The sequence below is a fragment of the Anopheles darlingi genome, chromosome X, assembly GCF_943734745.1.
Source record: "Anopheles darlingi chromosome X, idAnoDarlMG_H_01, whole genome shotgun sequence".
NCBI classification, from domain to species: Eukaryota; Metazoa; Arthropoda; class Insecta; order Diptera; family Culicidae; genus Anopheles; species Anopheles darlingi.
The window spans coordinates 344,380-365,506 of record NC_064873.1 but is presented as its reverse complement, the minus strand read 5'-3'; the positions used below and the strand labels follow the sequence as shown (position 1 = coordinate 365,506).

General features: G+C 50.9%; 2 protein-coding genes across 12 annotated transcripts in view; one reads left to right on the top strand and one right to left on the bottom strand.

Annotated features, from left to right (window-relative positions):
* The first annotated feature begins 2,841 nt into the window (after positions 1-2,841).
* LOC125954006 (protein trachealess) lies at positions 2,842-6,837 on the top strand. 2 transcript variants are annotated; one of them, XM_049683949.1, is made up of 7 exons: positions 2,842-3,002; positions 3,140-3,381; positions 3,576-3,782; positions 3,974-4,951; positions 5,529-5,626; positions 5,714-6,405; positions 6,485-6,837. In XM_049683949.1, exons 3-7 carry the CDS (start codon positions 3,580-3,582, stop codon positions 6,689-6,691), a joined length of 2,178 nt encoding a protein of 725 aa, XP_049539906.1. In that variant the 5' UTR covers positions 2,842-3,002; positions 3,140-3,381; positions 3,576-3,579; the 3' UTR covers positions 6,692-6,837. The 2 variants fall into 2 exon arrangements, with proteins under 2 accessions (XP_049539906.1, XP_049539898.1); XM_049683941.1 differs by having other exon boundaries at positions 5,520-5,626.
* Positions 6,838-7,567: 730 nt separating this feature from the next.
* Positions 7,568-21,127, bottom strand: part of LOC125950446 (protein lap4) — a 40,923-nt gene continuing 27,363 nt past the window's right edge. For 6 of the 10 annotated variants that reach the window (XM_049678449.1, XM_049678464.1, XM_049678473.1 and 3 more), the window contains 7 exons: positions 17,502-19,301; positions 15,987-16,086; positions 15,627-15,900; positions 11,896-12,099; positions 11,580-11,802; positions 10,758-11,057; positions 7,568-9,949 (listed from right to left, as the gene is read on the bottom strand). In XM_049678449.1, coding sequence (XP_049534406.1) covers positions 8,783-9,949; positions 10,758-11,057; positions 11,580-11,802; positions 11,896-12,099; positions 15,627-15,900; positions 15,987-16,086; positions 17,502-19,301 — 4,068 coding nt within the window. In that variant the 3' untranslated portion in view covers positions 7,568-8,782. The other 4 variants (XM_049678482.1, XM_049678509.1, XM_049678526.1 and 1 more) reach the window with 4 other exon arrangements.

Here is a 21,127-nt window from a genome sequence, read left to right as displayed (position 1 = left end):
TTCATCTCTCATCCCTTTCCTCACGACCTCTCACACATCCTATTCCTATTGATGGTTTATCAATAAAGAAAAAAAAAGGTGCAAAGTAAACACACACACGCGCGCGCACAAACGCACATATTCTTTGGCAAACGCAAACAGTTAACCCCACCTGTTGCTACGGGGTTGCTCCTATACTAATCCGAAAACCCGCACCGCACGGGCACGAGCCTCGACGTCGACGGCGTTCGTTTCGGGTTCGTTTTCTGCGGGCGATTGAAGTCTTTCTGGTGCCGCTTTTGGACCGCGCGCAACACGCAACAGCCCACTTCGCACTCGGCCCCCCCGCCGTAGGGGGCGGGGGGTGGTAAAAGAGGTAAAAGAGGCAAAAAAAAAACGAAAAACGAAAAGGCTAAAGGAAAACAGAGGCCTGCCTCTCGGTTTTTTTTTCAATTTTCCAATGCACTCTCTCTCTCACACACATATATTCTCTTTCTCTGCTTTTCTTTCTCTCTCTGTCTCTTTCTCGTTTTACGTCTCTTTCTATTTATCTCTCTCACACACACACACACTGTTCTTGATGTTTTAGAAGCGATATCCTGCTACTCCATTCATTACTACTATTCCTTCGTAGCTCGAGCGGTCGAGCATTTCGAGGTTAGGGGCTGGCTTCCATGCAACCTTGCACGCAAGCCATGCGCCAGTGCTGAAATCTAGCGTTTTTTTTCATCTGCACCGGAAATGCTATCTCGCGACCTCTCGCGGAATTTATATACCAATGAAAGCTTAGTCGCCGCCGGTAGTCCGGGCGCTTTTCCGCCTCCCTCTCCCCCCGCGAGTTTTCACCTACCCTTCCCTTCCTTTCGTTTGCACTCGTGGCGAGGGGCCGGGCCAGAGATTAAATTCAATCACAACCCAACTAATCCACTCTACTATCGTCGATGATCTACTACGCCACGCCGCAATCGCACCGCACGGTATGAAATATACACATTCACAGATCGCAATCAGATGTATTAAACTGTGGCGAATACTACGGGGGTCACTTAATCGGCCTAGTCAGCGAAAGCATGCCCGGCAGGAGCTCTCTTGGTAAGCAAGACCGGATGTCGGTGGTAACGCTCGAAGCGTTTATTGGACAGCCCTTTGAGAACTGCATCATCTCAGCATGTCAGAGCATACAGGGCCCATCGAAAACTCAAGAACCTCGAAGTAAGTGTTGCTAAAGAAGGCTATTAAAACGGAGACTGGTGTTGGCTTCCCAAAAAACAAAACCAGATGCGAGCGAGCACCACAAAGTAGCATTACAGGACAACAAGTATACAACTGCTGCAGCCTATAGTCGCCCTGCCGACGGTCAGTTGTTGTCGGCTTCCTCTACCTACATGTAACTGTAGCCAATATATATGCAACCTCCGGTCAGACAACACAATGTACAATTGGTGTGTATTAATAACGGCTCAATAAGCTTGTTGAGCTTTCTTACCGGGCTTCTCACCACACAATACACCTCATTATATAACGATTTTATAACTATAACGATTACCGCTGAGATGAACGGGAAAGATAAGAGCTACTTTACACATAGGAGGTATCCAGGTGGGTAAAACATGACAAACATGGCAGGTAAACAACAATTAGTACCATATTGTGCAAACTTGTACGAAACGATACTATTTGTTGAGCGCAAGTTGTAAGTTTTTGGAAGCTACATATAGCCCAGACCCGGACAGAACACAATGCAGCAGCACTAGCAGACCATCTTGGCTGTGTTGTGCCATTTGTAGCTCGCATAGAAGAATCAGCTTATTGCAAACCAGCACGTTTCTGCCCAATGCTGCTAATGCACTGAAGGACGGATTATTTTATCTATTCCGAAGTCGCATCGAACATGTTGCCAATTAGTAATCGATTGCCAAAAAAAGTGACTCGTTGCCTTATTGCCAACGGTGTTCCATTTTCCTTTGCTTTTGTGTGCGACAATCGCGCAGCGTTGCGATTTAGTACAAGAGTTGATGTTGTGGGTGGCAAAAGCGCGAAAAAGGTCATTCACCCGTTGAGCTATATTGAGTTACCCGTTAGGAAACTAAGGCATATCAAGAAAAAGAACGGAAAGGACTGGCCAGCAGCAAAATGGCGACTGTAAAGGAAAGGGTAAATTTACGAGAATGTTCACAGTTCAATTCGGAATAAACGTTCGCGAATGACTCTTTTGCTTACAACTTCGTCGTATTTTGGGGAAGATTTGGTCATGATTAAAATAGGCCTGTCCGCAAAAATGTATTTTTTTGTGTGCAGTGCCTATGGTAGCATTCTTCTGAATCATCTGAAACATACTAAGCGATATTCGTTATCTCGATTACACGCTTATCTAGGTAGCCCCGAGTCGAGGTTTCGTTTTTAGAAATTTGTAGTTTTTTTGTTTAATGCTCATTTTCGGGATTTTGCTAAACAAATAAACTTTCCCGTTAAGTAATGAACGGCTCGGTAAACGACGGTGTTTCCTGTGAAATAGTGTACAATACGCTAACTGTTCAAATAGTTCGGTCCAGTAGTTTTAACGATACGATGGGTACCGATTTTGAAAAACGTGCGTTTCGCGGAAAACCGCTCGAAAGTAGCTCGCAATTTTCCGCAAACTCACCGCAAAAATGCAACCCGTATCCCGAATTGGTGAATTTCACGAAACTCACCAACCGGATGAGTTCCTCGACGAAACTCACCACGCCCCGAAAGTCCCGAACGCGCGACGCGCGACGAGCACGAGCTAGTCGAGCAGACAGGCACCGCGAGCGGCCCGAAACAATCGAGCAGTCACTCACTCCCATTCTGCGTGCGCTCCTTTTTGGCGTGAGAGGAAGTCCGTTGAGTTATTAACGGAACGAGAAACGGCAAAGAAACCCTCCCCGGAAAATCCGGTTGCAGTTCGGGACCCCCTGGTGGAAAATTGGTGTGCCAACCGTTAGAAAAAGGACCCCGCCAGCGAGAGAGGTGCAGGTGGACCACCCCGACGAGGGGCGCAGGTAAGTACCAGCCTGCGAAACCGCCAAAGGAACGTCGAGTGTGGCGAGTGGCACTCGTTCCCGGGGCGGGAGCGCTCATTAACGTATACTGTTTGAAATGCCAACACCGAAAAACGATCGTTTCGCCCCGTCGTCAGCCAGCAAGCCAGCGCTAGTCTTTGCGCACTTGCTCTGCCCTGGTGCAGAGTGGATTTTGGATTTGGTTGTGAAAATCGTGTCGTGTCGAATAGTGGAAAATTTTATAAAGAAATTCCCGAGATATTCCGTGTACCGTGTGTCCCGGGGTCACAACCACTGCGTGCGCCCTGAAAAATCGCAGCACGTCACAGCTCTCTGCTCGAGTAACTGGCTCCTGCTTTCCGCGTGTTGGAGGTAAAAGGTAAGGTTTTCTGCACCAAAAGAAAAAGGTGGAGGTGGAGGTGGAGGTGCTGATGGTGCACCACACAGCACCGCAACAAAGTGAAGCCCGTACTGAAGCCCGTACACTTTTCTCCCATCTTCCTTTTGTCCCCTGTCGATTTCTACTCCTTCTTCTTCTCTGTGGCCTGAAAAAAAATCGGGCGGCACAATTAGCATTATGTTCCCTTTCTCCTCGCTGCAAGTCGAGTACAGCAACTTCCACCGTTCATCGCAAATCATGTCGAACGCCCTGAGCATGAGCAACTCCGGCTTTCCGCACTCGTGGATCGTGTCCGGGCAGGACTTTTGCCCGATCACCTACAGCTCCATCCAGAGCCACAACTCGGCCGTCTCGAGCAACCTAGCGACGGTGGAACCAGGGTAAGCACACACACACACACACACACACGCGCGCGCGCGGAACCCTTTTCTTGGGGCAATCATCTCAATCATCCCTCTCTCCCCCCGACATTCCTGGGGATGCTACCTTTGGTGCAACAACAATCAACTTCCCCCCTAAAAAAAACAAAAACCAACGAACCAACCAATCAACCAATCAACAAATCAACCAGGCTGATCGAGCTGCGGAAGGAAAAGTCCCGGGATGCGGCCCGGTCGCGGCGCGGCAAGGAGAACTACGAGTTCTACGAGCTGGCGAAGATGCTGCCCCTGCCGGCCGCCATCACCAGCCAGCTCGACAAGGCATCGATCATCCGGCTGACGATCAGCTACCTGAAGCTGAAGGAGTTCAGCGAGACCGGGATGCCGTCGTGGTGCAAGGAGCCGCTCGGTTTCCAAACGCCCTACAACGCCCCACCGCAGTACTTCAACGAGATGTTCGAGACGCACCTCGGTACCCACATCCTGCAGTCGCTCGATGGGTTCGCCATCTCGACCGGTGTCGACGGCCGCTTCCTCTACATCTCCGAGACCGTCTCGATCTATCTCGGGCTGTCGCAGGTCGAGATGACCGGTAGCAGCATCTTCGACTACGTGCACAAGCATGACCACGCCGAGGTCGAGCAGCAGCTCGGTATCCGCAAAACGTCCGACTACTCGGCGTACGGTGGGTACGGCGATGAGCCACCGGAAAAACCGGTGGCACCGTCCGTGGTGGCGGCGGCATCCACCGTCCTCAAGCTGGACAACAAACAGGACAGCAATGGCGGTGGCGGTGGTGGCCTCAAGCCACTGCTCCCCGGCGAAACGTTCGAGGGCGATGACCGGGCGTTCTGTATTCGCATGAAGTCGACGCTGACCAAGCGCGGTTGTCACTTCAAATCGTCCGGCTATCGCGTCATCCTGCTGCTGTGTCACCTGCGGAAGCGCAACAACTCGGCGGCCAACGATGATCAGCAGCAGCAGCAACATCAACAGCATCATCAGCACCATCAGCACAACAGCAGCGGCAACGACAAGCAGACGGTGATTGGGATGGTTGGGATCGGGATAGCGCTGCCACCGCCCTCGCTGCACGAGATCAAGCTCGAGTCGGACATGTTCGTGTTCCGGACCAGCCTCGATCTCACCATCATCCACTGCGAGAACAGGTAGGTTCGCCTGGCACTCCTTTCCCCTTTTCCAACAATGTATGCATTAAAAAAAAATGGACTATTTTTGGATGGCGATAAGAAAAAGAAAACAAAAAAAGGTACCATAACAAATAATTCAAGGTACTGGAATTTTGATTAGTGACTACTTAGTGACACATAATGGTGATGCCGTGGCGAGCGGGTTTCTTTTTTTTTCCCCCGGCAGCAATTTTCTGGTGGAAAATTGTGTGCATCGCTTTGGATTGATTGTATTGTGCGATCAAAGTGCGACAGTAATAGTTTTCGATTTTCTCTCCTCCATTCGGTCCTTTCCCTTTTTTCCGCATCCTCCTTTGCAGTTTGCTCTTGTCCTACGACTGCAGCTGTCAGGTGTAATCAAATATCAACCGAAGTGTCGCCTCTTCAATCAGTCTAAATGTTTTTTCTGTTTTGTCTTTTATCGCCATCCCAAAAACTGTCTATTGTTTTAATGCACACGTCAAAAATTCCCATACATACACACGCACGCACACACACGCGTACACACAAAAACGTGAACTTGCGACGTACATCTCACGGTCGATAGGATTTCCAGTTTTCTGGACTACAGCGCGGACGAGCTGAACGGGAAGAGCGTCTACAGTCTGTGCCATGGCCAGGACGCACACAAGCTAAAGCGCAGCCACAGCGAGCGTAAGTATTTGCTGCGCTATTACACACTCCCTCCCCTTTGACCTCCTTTTTTCGGTACGTACGTCTTCCATCTCCTACAAAAACCAGTGATACAGAAGGGTCAGGTGCTGACACCGTTCTATCGCATCCTGAACAAGAGCTCCGGCTACTTCTGGATCCAATCGTGCTGCACGATGGTGTGCCAGACGAAGAACATGAGCGACCAGACGGTGATCTGCGTCAACTACATCATCACCAAGCCGGAGAAGGAGAATCTGATCCTCGATGTCTCCCAGATACCGGCACCGGCCGGTGGTAATGGTGGTGGTGGTGGTGGCGGTGGTGGCGAGTACCATCACCATCACCAAGGTGGTGCCAAGCTGCCCTCGCTCGGTCAGAAGAAACCGTCCGCTGCGGCGGCTGCAGCAGCTGCAGCGGCGGCCGCCGCTGCCGCCGCCGCCGTCGTCGGTGACTATGAGCTGCAGGATGGTAAGGGGTTGTCCGGAGAGCTGGCGGCCGTTTCGGTTCATCCAGGCGGTGGTGGAATGGCCGGTGACGGGACGTCCTACCTACCGGACGGAACCCCAGACCAGCACAAGGAGCTGCTGGAGAAAGTGAAGGGTGGCGGCACCACGTACGGTGGCGGTGGACACCACGGCCGGTTGGCCGGTCTCGGGCTCGGACTGTTCGGTCAGGACAAGGGCAAGGATCTGCAGCACGAGCACGGTGAGCACTACAAGGAGAAGGGCCACGGTCTAGGGCTTGGTGAGCGCGAAAAGGGTTGTAATAGCAACAGCAAGGTAAGGTCCCAAGAGAACCACCCTCGCGCACCCCCTAATCACTCTCTTTTTGCTCTCTTCATCTCTCTCTTTGCTGCAGCACCAGCGACTGAAGAGTGGCAGCCCGGGGTCGGCTATGCTCGGACCGCTGCCCACCGAGAGCAATGGCGGTGGAGGGGGCGGAGATAAAAAGTCCTCTGGTGGGTCATCCGGGGGTGGCGGCGGTAAGAAGAGTGTCAATAACCGTGCCAGCGTGATCCGAGTGTTGGCCAAATCCTCCAAGAAGGTGCTCCAGGAGTCGCACTAGCAGCGTCCTTCCTTTCTCCCTCTTCCGGGCTAGGGGCAAACGGAACCCTGGACAGGCCCCCCGTCGCACCCGTCGATCCCCGCCCATCGGTCGATGGTATTTAGGTTTAAGTTAACTTTAACGTTTCGCTGCAATAAAAAGATAAACCACCTCCCTGGTTCCACCAAACCGGTGGAAAGGACCAGAGGGGGTGGGGGGGGGTGGTTGGGCATTTCGATTAGGTTTAGGGGTGGCCTACGGGACAGTTAGTATTTTATCGAGTGTAAGCGCTTCCCGTGTACGTGTGTGTAGGAGTTACCGACCGACCGACCGACCGACCCAGCGTGACGCAAACGACGTAACGGCGTAACGCAATCCCCGTAACGTGCCAAACGCCAATATCCTCAGAGATGCCAACGAGCGCACAGGAGAGAAGCGCAAACGCAAATGCTGCAACAACAGCTCTCTCTCTCCTTTTCGTTTTAATTTTAATTATGTTACTTTTTTTAAACCTTTTCGTATGTAAGTCCACATACGCACACACACACACACACACAACTATATCTGTATTGCTTTCATTAGAAACATCCCAGTGGGATCCACTGGGTCAGCCATGCGTAGCGTAGTGTGTTGTAAGTAGCCCTTTAACCGAACATCGTTTAAGCCAATAAACTTATTAATCAATCCGGTACACAACAAAAAAAATGCAACAATCTAACGCGTGCACCTCTAAGCCGAGAACAACGTACCTGGAATTTGGCGAGTGGCGGGTGAAGTTCTTCTTCGTTTACCGGTTTTGTAGTAGTCCTTTCTTTCTAGGGCAGACACTTGTTCGGATCAAAAAAAAAATACGGGAATCTACTACGGGATTCCACCTTCCATTCTACTCCATTGGTCTATAGTTGTTCGTCGCGGCGTTGGTTTCCCTTAGCCGCTTTCGCTTTATTCGTGTTTCCACTCTCTCCCCTTGCTCTTCATTACACCGAGGAACGAGGATACGAAAACATGAGAAGAAAGTAAAAACCGTTTGTTCGTTTATATTTAATGTAGCAGCACGATGTTTAAAATAAGTTGGATATTCGAATACTCTATCTCTCTCATTCTCTCTCTCTCTCTCTCTCTCTCTCTATCTCTCTCTCTCTTTCTATCAATCACCCTCTATCTATATCTCCCCCTCTCTCGCTCACTGTCTTTCCTATTTTCTGCACTCCTGTCGCACAGCACGGCAACCCGACGTGGACGGGAACTATGGATGTATTGACGGATCCCGCTCGATGCTCGATCGCGTTGTTTGTTTTGGGTTTGTTTGTTTCGTTGAGAGCCGTGCTGTACGCCTGCTAACCGTCTCCCTCCATTTTCCACGTGACACGTGACACAGTGCGAGCGGGTGAGGGGAGAATGGTTGTCAATAGTTAAAAATAAAATTAAAAAAAAATATTGTGGGGAAAATGCACAAATCGCGATAAATATTATGAGATACTATCGTCCAAGATCAAGGATTTCAGAGGCCCTTAGCGTGGGTGGGAGGAATACACCTCCTCGCCACACCTCGCACGTCTAGTCGGGATCGCGGATACCGGTTTTGCGCCCAAACTGGCACTGGATGTGAATCCTGCGCGTCGAGTGGATGGATTGATGGATTAAAAACGGAGTTTAACTGCTTTTGGTGGCGGGCATTGGCTAACTGTAAAAAAAAGCCCTGATCCCCCCCCCGACGATGTTCTTCCCGTGTGTTTACCCTATGTATGCATGTGAGTTCGCGGCACTAGTTCGAAGATGACGGATCACTTACGGTGGGCACTTGCTAACCGACGGAACTGACCGCTACTGTTATCACTCCAACCTCCTGCTACTGCTATTACTCCAACCTCCTGCTCCTACAGTACTGGCTAGTTTCTGCCGACACACCAGCAACAACAGCAGGAGGTCTCCAACTGGAAGATCGGGATTCATAATTCGGGGTTGCGGTGAGCGGCGATGACATCACTTTTTGTCACTCCTCTCCCGCGCTTTGAAATTGCTCTGGTTCGCTCCCTTTTTATATTATTATTGCCTATCATTTGCTCTGCCTCACACGAACGGGTCTCACGGGTGGCCGCTCCTATCCGACCCTTATTTCTTCTTTTTACCCTTTCGCTTTTTCCGCTTCTGTGAGCTGGCCGCACTGGTTGCGCTGGCACCACCGGATGCATCCTCGTTTGCAAGCACACTACCGGCACTCATCCCCATCTCCTCATCCTCTTCCTCCTCGTGCAAGTGCTTACTCGTCGTGGTGGTGGTTGACTGGATACCACCTTCCACTCCGTTGCCATTCTGATGGTCCGCAGCAGCAGCAGCAGCAGCAGCAGCAGCGCGGTCAGCGACACGTTCCGTACCACACGGGTCACCAGCCACGTTACAGTTGTTGCTATCATTGATGTCGTCGACCTCCGCAAAGCCTTCCGCGTTCGGGTTAGTGATGACCTCGCACTCGTCCTCACCATCGTTGAAAGTACCGAGCAGCTGCTGCTTGAGCTTCCGCCGGAGATGATGATGTTGCTGCTGCTGTTCATGAGCGAGCAGTTCGCTCTGGTGCGTGTAGAAGTCGTTGATCAGCCGCTCGCGCACCATAAACACGGTCCCGATGGCGCCCGTCTTCTCCTCATAGCCGTCCGGTTGATCTTGCTCGAACACATCGTGCACCTGGTCGTCGCTAGCATCATCATCATCGTCGTCGGCATCCACAGCCCCCGCGTCGTGCTCGTCCTCGTCCTCGGTGAGGCTCTTCGATAGGTTCTGTCGCACCTTCTCGTTCTGCTTCAGCTCGCGCAGCACGTGCTTCATCTTGTCGTTGACCGACTCGAACGTACCCTCCTCGTAGGATACCACGCCGATGGCGGTGAACGAATCATCGCCGTAGATGTCGTTGTACCGACCGACCGCGATGTTGTGCGGCTGTCCGTCCCCGGTCAGCATCGGGTTGATTACCTCGACGATCGTGTGCAGTTGCGGCTCCGGTTCAGGCTCTGGTTCAGGCTCTCGTTCCGGCTCTGCTTCCGGTTCTGGCTCCTGCTCCGATTCGACCTCTTGCTCATCCTCACCGCGTTCCGACTCTTGCTCTACTGCACAGTCCTTCGTCGCTAGCCGGCCCCCACCATCCCTTGCATCCTGACCATCGTCGTTTGCGTATGGTTCGATCGTCTCGCGTTTCGGTTCCTCCGCTGGTGTTTGCTGATCACTTTCGCCACCCAGCGAGTCCTCCAGCTCGAACATTATAATCTTTTCGCGCATCGTTTCAACCTACAAACACAGACAGAGGAACATAAAGATGAAAATGAGAGGAAAGAACACGCCATTGTCTTGGCGTGAAGCGGTATTTGGTTTCGTTGCAGGGAATGTGTAGGTGTGCGCGATGGCCAGTACGCTTCTACTGCTAGCTAAAACACGATATTTTAGTCATTCCAGTTCTACGAAAAACAAAAAAAAAAACCACAACAACGCTCAGGTAACTTATTAGGTTGATGATGATGATGATGAAGGGGAATGGTGATGATGGGTGCTGCTGTAGATAATGAAATGCTAGCCCGCTATAAGGTGTGGTGTGTGAGGAGAGCCTCTATGCACACACACACATGTTTACGGGATGGATTGTAAGTTTGATGGTTAATGGCTACGTGCTGGTCCCCGGATGGGATCCTGGTTGATATCGTACATGTTTGCGGTGCGGGCTAGTAAGGCGCGATCGACGCCATGCATCGCATTCCCCAAAAACCTTCGTCTTGGCCGACATTTACTGCTTCTGCTTTGCCGGAACGCGAAGCCCTAAGGGTGCGCGGCTACTGCTAAAGCTGTACTGGATAGCTTGAGCTGGGTGCACGAGGTAAGTACGGGAAAATGCAACTAACACATACAAAAACACAAACGTTACGATTAGCAAGCAATAACGTGGGAAACGAAGCAATATACGATTGTTGGTGCCGGGGGATCGACATGAGGAAGGGAATCGAAGGAAGGAGACCGGATCGGGACAGTACAGTGGTGTAGAGGATGGATGTGCACTAGCAGCAAGTTGGGCTGCTCTAGAACTTCCCGCTACTGCTTCGCTAACCTCGGTTTCGATGACTTTCTCAATGTACTCGACCGTCCGTAGACCACCGCCCGGGATCTCTTCCGTGCGGCGAGTGACCTTCTCCTCGACCACCTTCTCGGTTTCGCGCACGATGACCTCGCTGCCCGGGCGCGACTTGACGGCAAGGCGCGGAAAGCGCACGACCCCTCCATCCACTACTTCTTCTTCTTCTTCTTCTTCTTCTGGATCTTCCTGCTGTCCAGCCGGTACCGTCGCCGCCATCCCTGCGTGCCGCTCCTGTTTCTCCCTTTGCTGCTGCCTCCTCGTTACCGAGAACGTCTGACGCCGGATGGCGCGGGATCGAGCGATGTGGGTATATGTGGGGGAGCGAGGTAAAGGTTGGTTGGAGGGTTGCAGTTATTTCGGTTAGCACACGTAGCAAACACACACACGCACACCACACCATGAGGAGAAACACAGAGATATGTGAAGAAAGCGCTTAGGTAAGTATCGCGATGGTCAGGCGGCGCACGCACACCAGGACTCTATTGGAGGTGTATGCCGACATTCGTATTAGAGGAGCTGCGATCGTACGATACTGTGGAAGTTAAGGGGCAATTGGGTCGAGGGGCTCTTAGCGAACCTAGCGATAACACTAATTACTAGGAGACTAAAATCCTTGGACTAGGATGATAACGACGTTACGCGATTCAGGCTTTAATAAGATTGCAATCTGGCATCCGTGTAACCTCTTCTCGGGCACACAACCCCTCCTGGTTCCAGGGTATTCTTTTCTTCGTCCCTGACCTTGAGTAGCGCGAACAGGGAACTCGCAGTAGCCTGATTTAACCTGCTGCTTACCTCCTCGTCGACCACCTGCAGCTGCTGCTGATGCTGGGACTCACTAGTAGTCTCACCAGCAATGGAGGTGCCGCTGCCGCTGTTACTCTGGGTGCTGCCGAGATGAGCACTCTCCTCACTCAGGACGGCCGCATTCATCGTCTGGATCATGATCTGTGCCTGCAGCGCATCATTCTCGAGCGACTTGAGCCGTGCCTGCCGCCAGGCAGCTCGCTTTTGGGCCCTGCACGAGTTGGTGAGAGTGTGTGTGAGAGAGAGAAAGAGAGAGCAAGTGAGTGATTGCCACGGAAGCTAGTTTCTGTGCTAGTTCGGTTACCTTAGCGCCCGGATCTCGGAGGGGCTCAGCTTGGACTCGTCGTACTCCGGTGGTAGACAGTTGTTGGCCCGGGCCCTTTTCTCCGCGTTCACCGTCCGAATGGGGATGCGGCTGACCACCGGGGTCGTCTTCGCTAGCAGGGCCGCCAGCTGCTCACTGTCACCGGTCGGTGGTGGCCAGGTACGCGGCGGCGAACCATAGCTCCTGTCCGATTCCCCGGGTTGGTCGGTGGTTGACAATGTGGTTGCGAAGACGGAGAGCAGGGGTTGGGGCAGTCGGACGGTAAGGGTTTGGTTATTGTCTTTGCTTCTTTTACGCACGCCAAAGGATGAAGAGTGGGGAAGGGGGGGGGGGGGGGGGATGGAGTAGAGATTTTTTTTTGGTTTGGGAAAGATTCCAACGGGGATTTCTAGGAGGTCGAGGTTTGTCTGAGAAGATTTCCGCATTTTCTTTTGCGGTGCTTCAGGCCAACGAACCACAAATGGAGCTCGTGCCTGGAAATTGGCCACTGGAAGCGGTGTTGCTTTACTTAACAAAATTAGAGCCAAGGAAGAGATTAACCTCGGGACTCGGGCAACATGGATATACGCGCGGAATTCGATTTACAAAGGATGACAGAAGAATACCTTTACACCGATCCGAACTCGCTCCGGTTGATATGAGACCCTTTATGCTACAAAAACTATTCACGGTGTTTCAGTAAAAAAACACACACACTACTATAATACAGCTAGTAACTACTAGAAACAGAGAAAAACCGAGAGAGAGAGAGAAAGAGAGAGGAACCAATCAGAAGGAAAGGAGAAACGAAACGAGTAGAGAAAGATAGTGAACGAGAGAGAAAAGGATTCAGTCGTAGCAGAGAGTGTCTGATGCATTAGAAGAAGAATATTACGCCTCGAAGATACTTTGGTTTGCCCTTGGTTTGTTTGGTTTTATTAAATCTCTCTAAGCCTAAAAACCTTACAATATAGGTTGTTGGTGAAATAGTAGCGTATGAGTAAGGGAGTGTGTTAGTTTGCTATTACACAACCAGCGCTGCTGTTGCCGGCCGGCACTATCGGCTGATTCATTTGAAGGAGCTTACAACACTAGGTACAATGCGAAATTATCCAGAATGAAATAATTGCGGACTCGACAGAAGCTTCAATATCCTCTCTTACTGTATACACACATACACGCGCTAGTACGCGAACACACACACACACAAATACACATACATACTCACTCTACACGCGATCACTTTCTACAGCCGACATTCTATTTCTAGCCGTAGCTTGCAAACCGATGCCGTACTGCAATCAACCGATGGGTTTTGGTAGACTTCGTTGTAAGTAAATAAACTTATGAGCAAACGAAAAGAAAACGAAACTAATGCAATAGATGATCGTTTTAATGCTTTCGAGCTTTTTGTTTTCGTTCAAAATACATGATATGTACTGTCTACTCTCTCTGCGACCGCACTTATACCAATCATCAGTATAAGTTTTTAAGACCAAACCTTTTTTTTCGACTTCCTATTTGCTCAAACATTTCTGCCTGTCTGGCAGATGAGTTCTACACCTTCAGGGTACACGTTTATCGTTTCTCTCATCATTTCCTTTTGGCAAACGCGTTTTAGTTGATTGTTTGACCACATCGCAAAATCAAAACAACAACCACAGCAACTAAAGCATAGATACCGCAAGAAAACTGACAATTGATATGTTTGTATGTGCAGTATTTTTCCACAAAATCCCCTAACCTAATGCGCTTAGATAGTGCTCTAATTTCGTTGTCAAAAATAGCTAAAAGGCGTTATATCGGGGTGCGATTATAGGAAGTGGTCAAAGTGTTTCAAGGCCAACAGTGGTTGTAACGAGGTGTTTGGTATGATTGTGCACGGTTCGCGGCTCCTGTTTTCGGGCACCGTTTGCCCACTCTAAATTGGATGGATTCTGTATTGTACATTGATGTTTGAAGATAGAGAGAGAGAGAGAGAGAGAGAAATAGACGGAGAGACGGAGTTTCCTTCTTATCCGCCTATTTAAGCTTCATAGTCGAAACATAATCATTCACCTAGCATGATCCTAGTGTTCATTTGTCGATCACCAGCAGCGCGTATCGCGTGCGCACGCCGTTGCTGTGCACAGTATGGGTAGATATGCTACAAATACATGGCTCGGCTAACTCCGAGCTACCGAGGAGGAGCTTAATACTGTAACAATGTAACGCGCTGTCATCATCTTTGCTGCCTGCCTTCTTGCCTCGGCCAATTCACCTTAAAAACAAACTATGACGCTAGTTTGCGCAATAAACACTACACCGAGACAGTAGCAAAAGGCATTGCCCTAGGCATTACAGGAATCAGAATAATAATATAATAGCTTAGCTGACAGACGATTGTGCAAAAAGTGCAAAACAGTGGGGGTTACGGATATGGGGGGTGGGGGGAGAGTGGTACTTTATAAATAAAGAGTGATATAATAAAGGAATAAAGGACACACACACAGCGCACAAGTGACGACAAAGACGAGTGGAGCCCTTTCTTGGGCTTTCGAAAAGAACTGCGCCGAAAAGCGGCGCGATTTCAAGACAGGAATGTATGCGGTACAGAAAGAACCAAGTTTTGGCAGGGTGAGGGGGTGTGGGTGGGGGGGGGGGAGACGAGGAGTTCGTAGTCAGCTCTGCTGGAATGAGCTTTCGTCTTCGTGGGTGTGTGTGTGTGACCCGTGTTTTTTTTTTCGGCGAGGAAGTTGAGGAAATTTGTCAAATGTTTTGAATAAAAAGGGAGGGGGAAGCGGGTGGTATGGTATAGAAGAAAGGGGAAAGGTGAATTATTAGTGCACCAATTCTCATGTTCTAAATACTGCGTCAATTTCGGCCAACGGGTTCCTGGAGGAAGTACAGAGGGGTTTGAAAAAAAAGGGTTAGGTCATAAAGCACAATCAGATCTCCATATCCGAAAACCCGAATCCCAAGGGAGCAAAAGTACGAGGAAAGGGGGGAAGTGAGACTGCGCTACTACACTGTGGTTACCAAATGGTAGTGTGGCGGGGTGGTGTTAGTTATGCTCACAACTGTTTGTTTTTTTTTTTAGGCTATGGGATAACCAGGTCCCAGAGTAATTTAAGTAAGGCCTAGGGGTTGTACTGTGCTGCTGTAACCCATAGCGCAGCAGTAGTATTTGCGACCGGGGGAAAGGAACCAAATTCACACCCAACACACATGCAAAATGAAAAGAACGCGAGAGATTAAGGAAAAAGAGATGATGTGTGCGCGTGTGCGTGCGAATAAAGGCAAAGTGCTGTAAATGAAGGAGCGTTGCAGAGCTTGCTTGATGCGGGGATGCCGGGGATGCCGGGGATGCCGAGGGGGATGATGCACACACAGCTGTACGCCTGTGTTCGGACCGATTATGAATATTATGACACGCCATCGTTGGTCACCTAACCTGCCTATAACCGGTCAGCGTAGTTAGTTGCTGTGTGCCGAAGCCAAGGCCCACCATTACGCTTTTCCAGGCATCCAGGTGGGTGTTGGTGGAACACAGAAAAACATAGATGGCACGCAGACGACACCACCATTTGACAAACACGGGAAATGCGACGACGCGCCGTGAAACCCGCCCGAGGAGTAGTGACACAACACAAATGCAAGGGAGAAAATAATGGGCTTGCGGCGTGGGAATGGGGGGTAGGGGGGAAAGAGAAAGAGAGAGAGAGATTCACGCGTCTCTTTCTCCTACGTACCTCATATTGTTATCGTTGATGTCCGATTTTTCTTTCTCGCCCGCATTCTGCTCCTGCACCTCTTCGCCCTGCACTGTCCCATGCTCATTGTTCTGCTCTTCCTGCTCCTCCTGCTCCTCCTCCTCTTCCTCCTCTTCCTCCTCATCTTGCTCTTCTTCCTCGTCCGCCTCGTAGCGTCGCTGGATCCGATCCCGCCCGAACGCCGCGATCTTGCGCTCCTCTTCCTGCCTCAGCTTTTCTACCTCGTCTTGCGATAGAAAGGAGAAGACTTTCTCTGCCAGGGATAAAGGAGCGAGCGAGACGAATATTAGTGTGACTCCCTGTGGGATACCTGTGTGGGTGTGGCCCAGTGGCCCGTACCTGATTTCGGGGTCGGCTTCTGTTGGTCTTCCATGGCGCTCTCGAAGAACCGCTTCTTATCGGAGACGCTTTTCGGAGTTTTCGGCTCGAGCGGTGGCGACTGTGTAGATGGAGATGGGAGGAGGAACCGAACCAACGGCCATCGGAGAAAAAAGGAAGCGAGGAACGGGGGGGCAAGAAAAAGGGGACGAAAAATTGTTAAGCAATGCACGGTACACAGATAGCCGTATCGGGATGTACAGAGAGTACATCTTTCTTCTTCTTCTTCTGTCGAGGACAAAACGCACATACACATACACACACACACGCAAACATACACACTAACAATACCCTCGGGGGCGCGCGTTGGCATCGAACACTCCACACTCTACGCTCTACGTGCTCTACGCGTGCGTGCGGGATCCGATCCGATAAACCGATATGCAGATTGCCTGCTGCCTGCGTTGGAGGAAAGAACGAAAAGCGACAGAACTCGAGGAAGGTGAACTGCTCACTCGTGCAACGGTCCAGGGTAGATCCCAGAGACCTTAGATATTACACTTAGAGACGTGAAGAGACAGGAAGCACACGGTCTCGATCTCGAACAGCAGCTTCTTCGTTTTTCCTCTTTTCCTGATCATCATCCCTCGAAAAAAAAACATCCCATCCCAAAAGGGATTCCACCACCGGCTGCCTTCTTTTTGGTACGCTTTGCTGCTGTGTAACCACCAGTTTGTTGTAGCGTTAGACACTGGGTTATCAGGTGATATTGTTCTGGGAAAATATCGACGCGAACCTGACCGCCTTCTGTCGAGTACCTCTAACCAACGACCATTGTTATTGCCCTTTTAGATTTTGTGGGTTAGCAAAAAGCATTATTATTCATCGTTTGAAATTGATTTAATTTGATTTTAGGGGCTCAAAAAAGGGCAAAAAATAAACAAGAAGGCAATGAGCCCTTTCCTTCAACTCTGCCGCGGTTGTAAACCAAAAATGGCAACTCGTGGTGTGCTGAAAAATTTAGCGCGTATGAGTGGCTGGTCAGCGATTAGACATCATGAATCAAGGAATAGTACCTAGCTAGGGCTAGTTAGGGCGAGAAAGAGAGAACAAGAACGAGGAACACCTTCACGGCACGGCATGCATATAACACTATACATACATACCCACATACACACATACATACATAAATATTGCTACTATTATTATTATCATTATCACTACTACTACTACTACTACTACTGATACTACTACGATTACTGGTAGTACTAACAACACTACATGCTACAACAGTATTGCTAGTTAGGAATGTGATTAGCATGTCGATTGGCGACTTGGCGACATGGCGTTGCTGGAGCGTTCGGGCCGGAAGGGGGGGGCCATTCGGCTCTCTCTCTTGCTCTCTTTCTCTTTCTCTCTCTCTGTGAATGTGTGATGTGCGAGCACGCGCTGTGCTGCTGGGTGATCGCTGGCTGGAGCGGGCTACTGCGCTCAGTAGGCGGGTCGGTGCGGCCAAGGATATGTCATGTCACTCACCATCGTGTGGCTTGGGGTAGGCGTGCGGTGGGCAGTGGTGTTGTTTGGTAGCGGCTGGACCAAGGTTACGTACGTACCGCTACCGGGACTGTTGCTGCTTCTGCTACTGTTGCTATTAGTGGTGGTGGTAAGCGCGATGTGCCGCTGCTGCTGCTGCTGCTGCTGCTGATCAAGCTGCGCCAGCTGGTGATGATGATAGGCTGGATGATGGCCATGATGGCCAGGTTGACTGACCGGCGGTAGCGGCGGCGGTGGTGGCGACATCGTGGTAGTGCCGGTGGTGTACGTGTAGATGGTGTGCTGCGGCGTCGGTAGTTTGGTGTAGTGCACCGGCAGCACCTGAACCGGTGGATAGATCTGCGCCGGCAAACCAACCTCCGGTGTCACAATGGTCGGTGGTTGTGATGGCGGTGGTGGTGGTGGTGGAGGCTCGTGTGGACGAACCAAACCAGGGGGTGGGCTGGTTAGCTTCAAGCCGTACAACTCGTAACCGGTAGCCGAACCGTGCAGCAGCTGCTGCTGATGATGCTGATGATGCTGATAATGCTGATAATGCTGATGCTGTGCCGCCATCGGTGATGCCGAGTTCGAACGGGAGGCGTAAATGTACGATCCGAGCGGATCCGGATGGTGGTGGTGTTGGTGATGATACTGGTACTGGTACTGGGCCAGCAGCTTATTCCGGACGTCATTCTCTTCGAGCAGCACCTGCCGGTGCACCTCCTCCGGTACCAGCAGGTTGCTGGTCGTGTTCTCGTGCACGAACTGTGCCTTCCGGTGCACCGGCAGCGTGTCGTACCGGGCCGGTACCATCTCGATCACTGGCACCTCACTACCACCGGTTCGTCGCGCCAGCGGTCGGATTGTGTTCGTACGCGGATCATGCTCATACTCGACCAGCTCGCCCTGGCCGAACTCTTCCTGCAGCTTTTTCGCCGCCCGATTCCGGACCACCTCGGCACGCTTCAGTACGCCGCGTGGCTCCGCGCTCCCACTGCCACTCCCGCTGCCAACGGCCGGTGTGTGGGTCCGTGGATGACCTTCCGCTTCTGCCTCCCGGTCGTCATCATCCTCCTCGCTCGTGCTCACTGATGGTCGGTGCTGGAAGACATTATCCCCGTCGTCGTCGTCGTCGTCGTCGTCGTCGTGCCGATGCGCCTGGTGTTGTTGCGTGAAACGCTGTTCCGGTGTGGAGCTGCTGCTGCGCGTCGACGTAGAAGGGCTACCCGAGCGCAGAATACCCTTCAGCGGATGCAGCGGATGATGATGAAGATGATGTAGCTCGTCCGGGCCTCTCCCCATCCGTTGCTCTCCCACTTTGGTCACCACCGTCGCTGGTGGTACTGGTGGTAGTGGTGGTGATGAGGAAGGTGGTGATGGGGGCCTTCTTCCGGCCCCGGTTGGCACTTTGGCGTTGGTCGCAAAGGTTTGGCGGGCGCGCTGCATCGCCACGTCGAACGCGTGCACCTCGGTCGCCACCGGTGACTCCTCGTCATTCGCCACCTCCGCCGACTGCAGATCGAAGCTGACGGATTTGCGGTGGACTGGAGCAGTACCGGTACCCTGTTGTGGCTGTGACGCTCCCACCGGTTTGCGCTGCTTACCGAAGATGGGAACATCATCTACGCTGGTACCGCTTTGCTCGCCGTACAGTGGCTGCTGCTGCTGCTGCTGCTTGTTACTGGTGTTAGTAGTATCTACGGCAATGGTCGCTACGTCGGAAGGGTTAATTGAGGAGATGGTGGTAGGAGGATCGTCCGCATGCGACAACGATCGTACGCTTCCGCGGCGCCGTTCGACCTACAGGAGGAAGGAGGTAATACAAGGACGGAACAGAGGTTGATTCGTAGCGAATTAGCGCGCGAGGCTGCCACGAGGAGGTGGACGTGGTGGACGTGGTCTCATCAAAAAAATAAAACGGATGATGAGAGGATGAAAAGTGGTGATGAAATGAGAGTGACTGGGACTCGCAAAAGGGGTTTGCGAGCAGGAATGAAATGCAATTGTTTGCACCACCACCAACATGGAGGTTTACTGGAAGAAGAGGGAATGAGGAATAAGGGAGGGGTAGTGACAACGACCTAGATGTTAGGATTTGGTAAAACTACGAATGAGCACGAGCCTCAGGCTAGGGCCACTAGGGTCTAGTCAAATTAATGAGCACAACCACCACCACCACCAGCTAAGGAGCACAAGGGCATAAGTGAGGGAGAATGAGTGAATTCGTGAATGAAAGTTTAACAGGTAGCGCGCGAGCCGATTCAAGCAACAAACCCAACCCAAGAAGCAAACACTACTAACACTTTTACTGCGCCCAAATATAGCGATCCATAATTAGACAAACACATACGTACACACACACAGGCACACAGGCACATAGATACACAAGGACACACACACACATATATTTGTATTAGAACATTAATATACACTCATAGGCAGACAGACATGTAGTTACCAAGTATCGAAACCATTCAAAAGAAGAAAACAAGGGACTAGACAACGCCGTCCAGCGGGACGAATAATAGACGAGAAAAAACAACAACCAAAATAACCATCGTGGTAACGCGCAGCACTGATTAACAGCAGTTAAAACGGGTTTGAAAAGAGGGAGAGGGGGGGGGCGGTTCGCACGGGTTTCGCGCTTCGGAGGGTAGTTACCAAACATTCCTCGGATGTCCTTCCAACGGCAACTCGGTCTCGTCGTCAACTGTCCACATAATTCCTTTGCTGTGTCCGATCTGAGCGCACGGAGAGCTGAGCTAAATTGAGCCTAGCGAGGGGGGTGCTTGAGAAGTTTGAGGGGATGATGCTGGTTGAAAAAAAAGGGGTTTAGAAGGGGCAAGGTGCCCAACAACAACAACAACAACAACAAAACAAAATGCATCAAATCAACCCAAAAAACAAAACAACAACTCAAAAGCTCCCTCCCCCTCAAAAAAGTCGAACAGCAAAAACCAAAAAAGTAAAAACCTAAACAGAACCCAGAAGTGCGGTGACTTCAACGCTGGTGCGGCCACCGAACCCCGCGACGTGACGGGATCGGGAAAACCGAACAGAAACAATGCGATTGACCGGGGGGAGAAATCGTGGGGTGGAACAAAAGTGGGAACCAAACGAAAGGATTCGAAATCGATCAACGGAACACGACACGAAGCTGCCGTAGCTTTCGGTTTGCCGACGGTTGACACACCCGACGACCTACACACACCTGGTGGGGAGGGTGGGGTTTCGATTTGGCTACATTCTTTATTTCAACGATTACTGTGAAAAGGGGGGTTTCTGTTCTGTTGTTGTAGTTGCGTTTTGTTTTTTTCTCTGTTTTCCAGTTTTGGATTGCGCTGCTGTTTTCCCTTTGTGTTTTCATCGTGCTTCTTACTGTCACTCACACCCTCTTATCTCTTTACCACTCCACACTTTCTGCGTTTCTGTGCTTCTGATTTATCTTTCCCCGTTGTTCTGCTATTGTGAGCCTTACATTGCCAGCTTTTTGCGCCCCCTGTTCGCTCTCCACATTCACGCTCTTTGTGTGTGTATGTGTGCATTATATGCATTACATAATTACATGCATACATGTGTATTATATGCATAATACAGATATATATATCCGTTGGCCTTAGGTAAAG

What these genes read in the sequence shown, in the direction of transcription:
- LOC125954006 (XM_049683941.1), top strand. Translation starts at nt 3,580, where the DNA reads ATGTTCCCTTTCTCCTCGCTGCAAGTCGAGTACAGCAACTTCCACCGT. An exon ending in ATCATCCACTGCGAGAACAG is followed by an intron (nt 4,952 to 5,519) that starts GTAGGTTCGCCT and finishes CACGGTCGATAG; the next exon opens with GATTTCCAGTTTTCTGGACT. An exon ending in AAAGCGCAGCCACAGCGAGC is followed by an intron (nt 5,627 to 5,713) that starts GTAAGTATTTGC and finishes TACAAAAACCAG; the next exon opens with TGATACAGAAGGGTCAGGTG.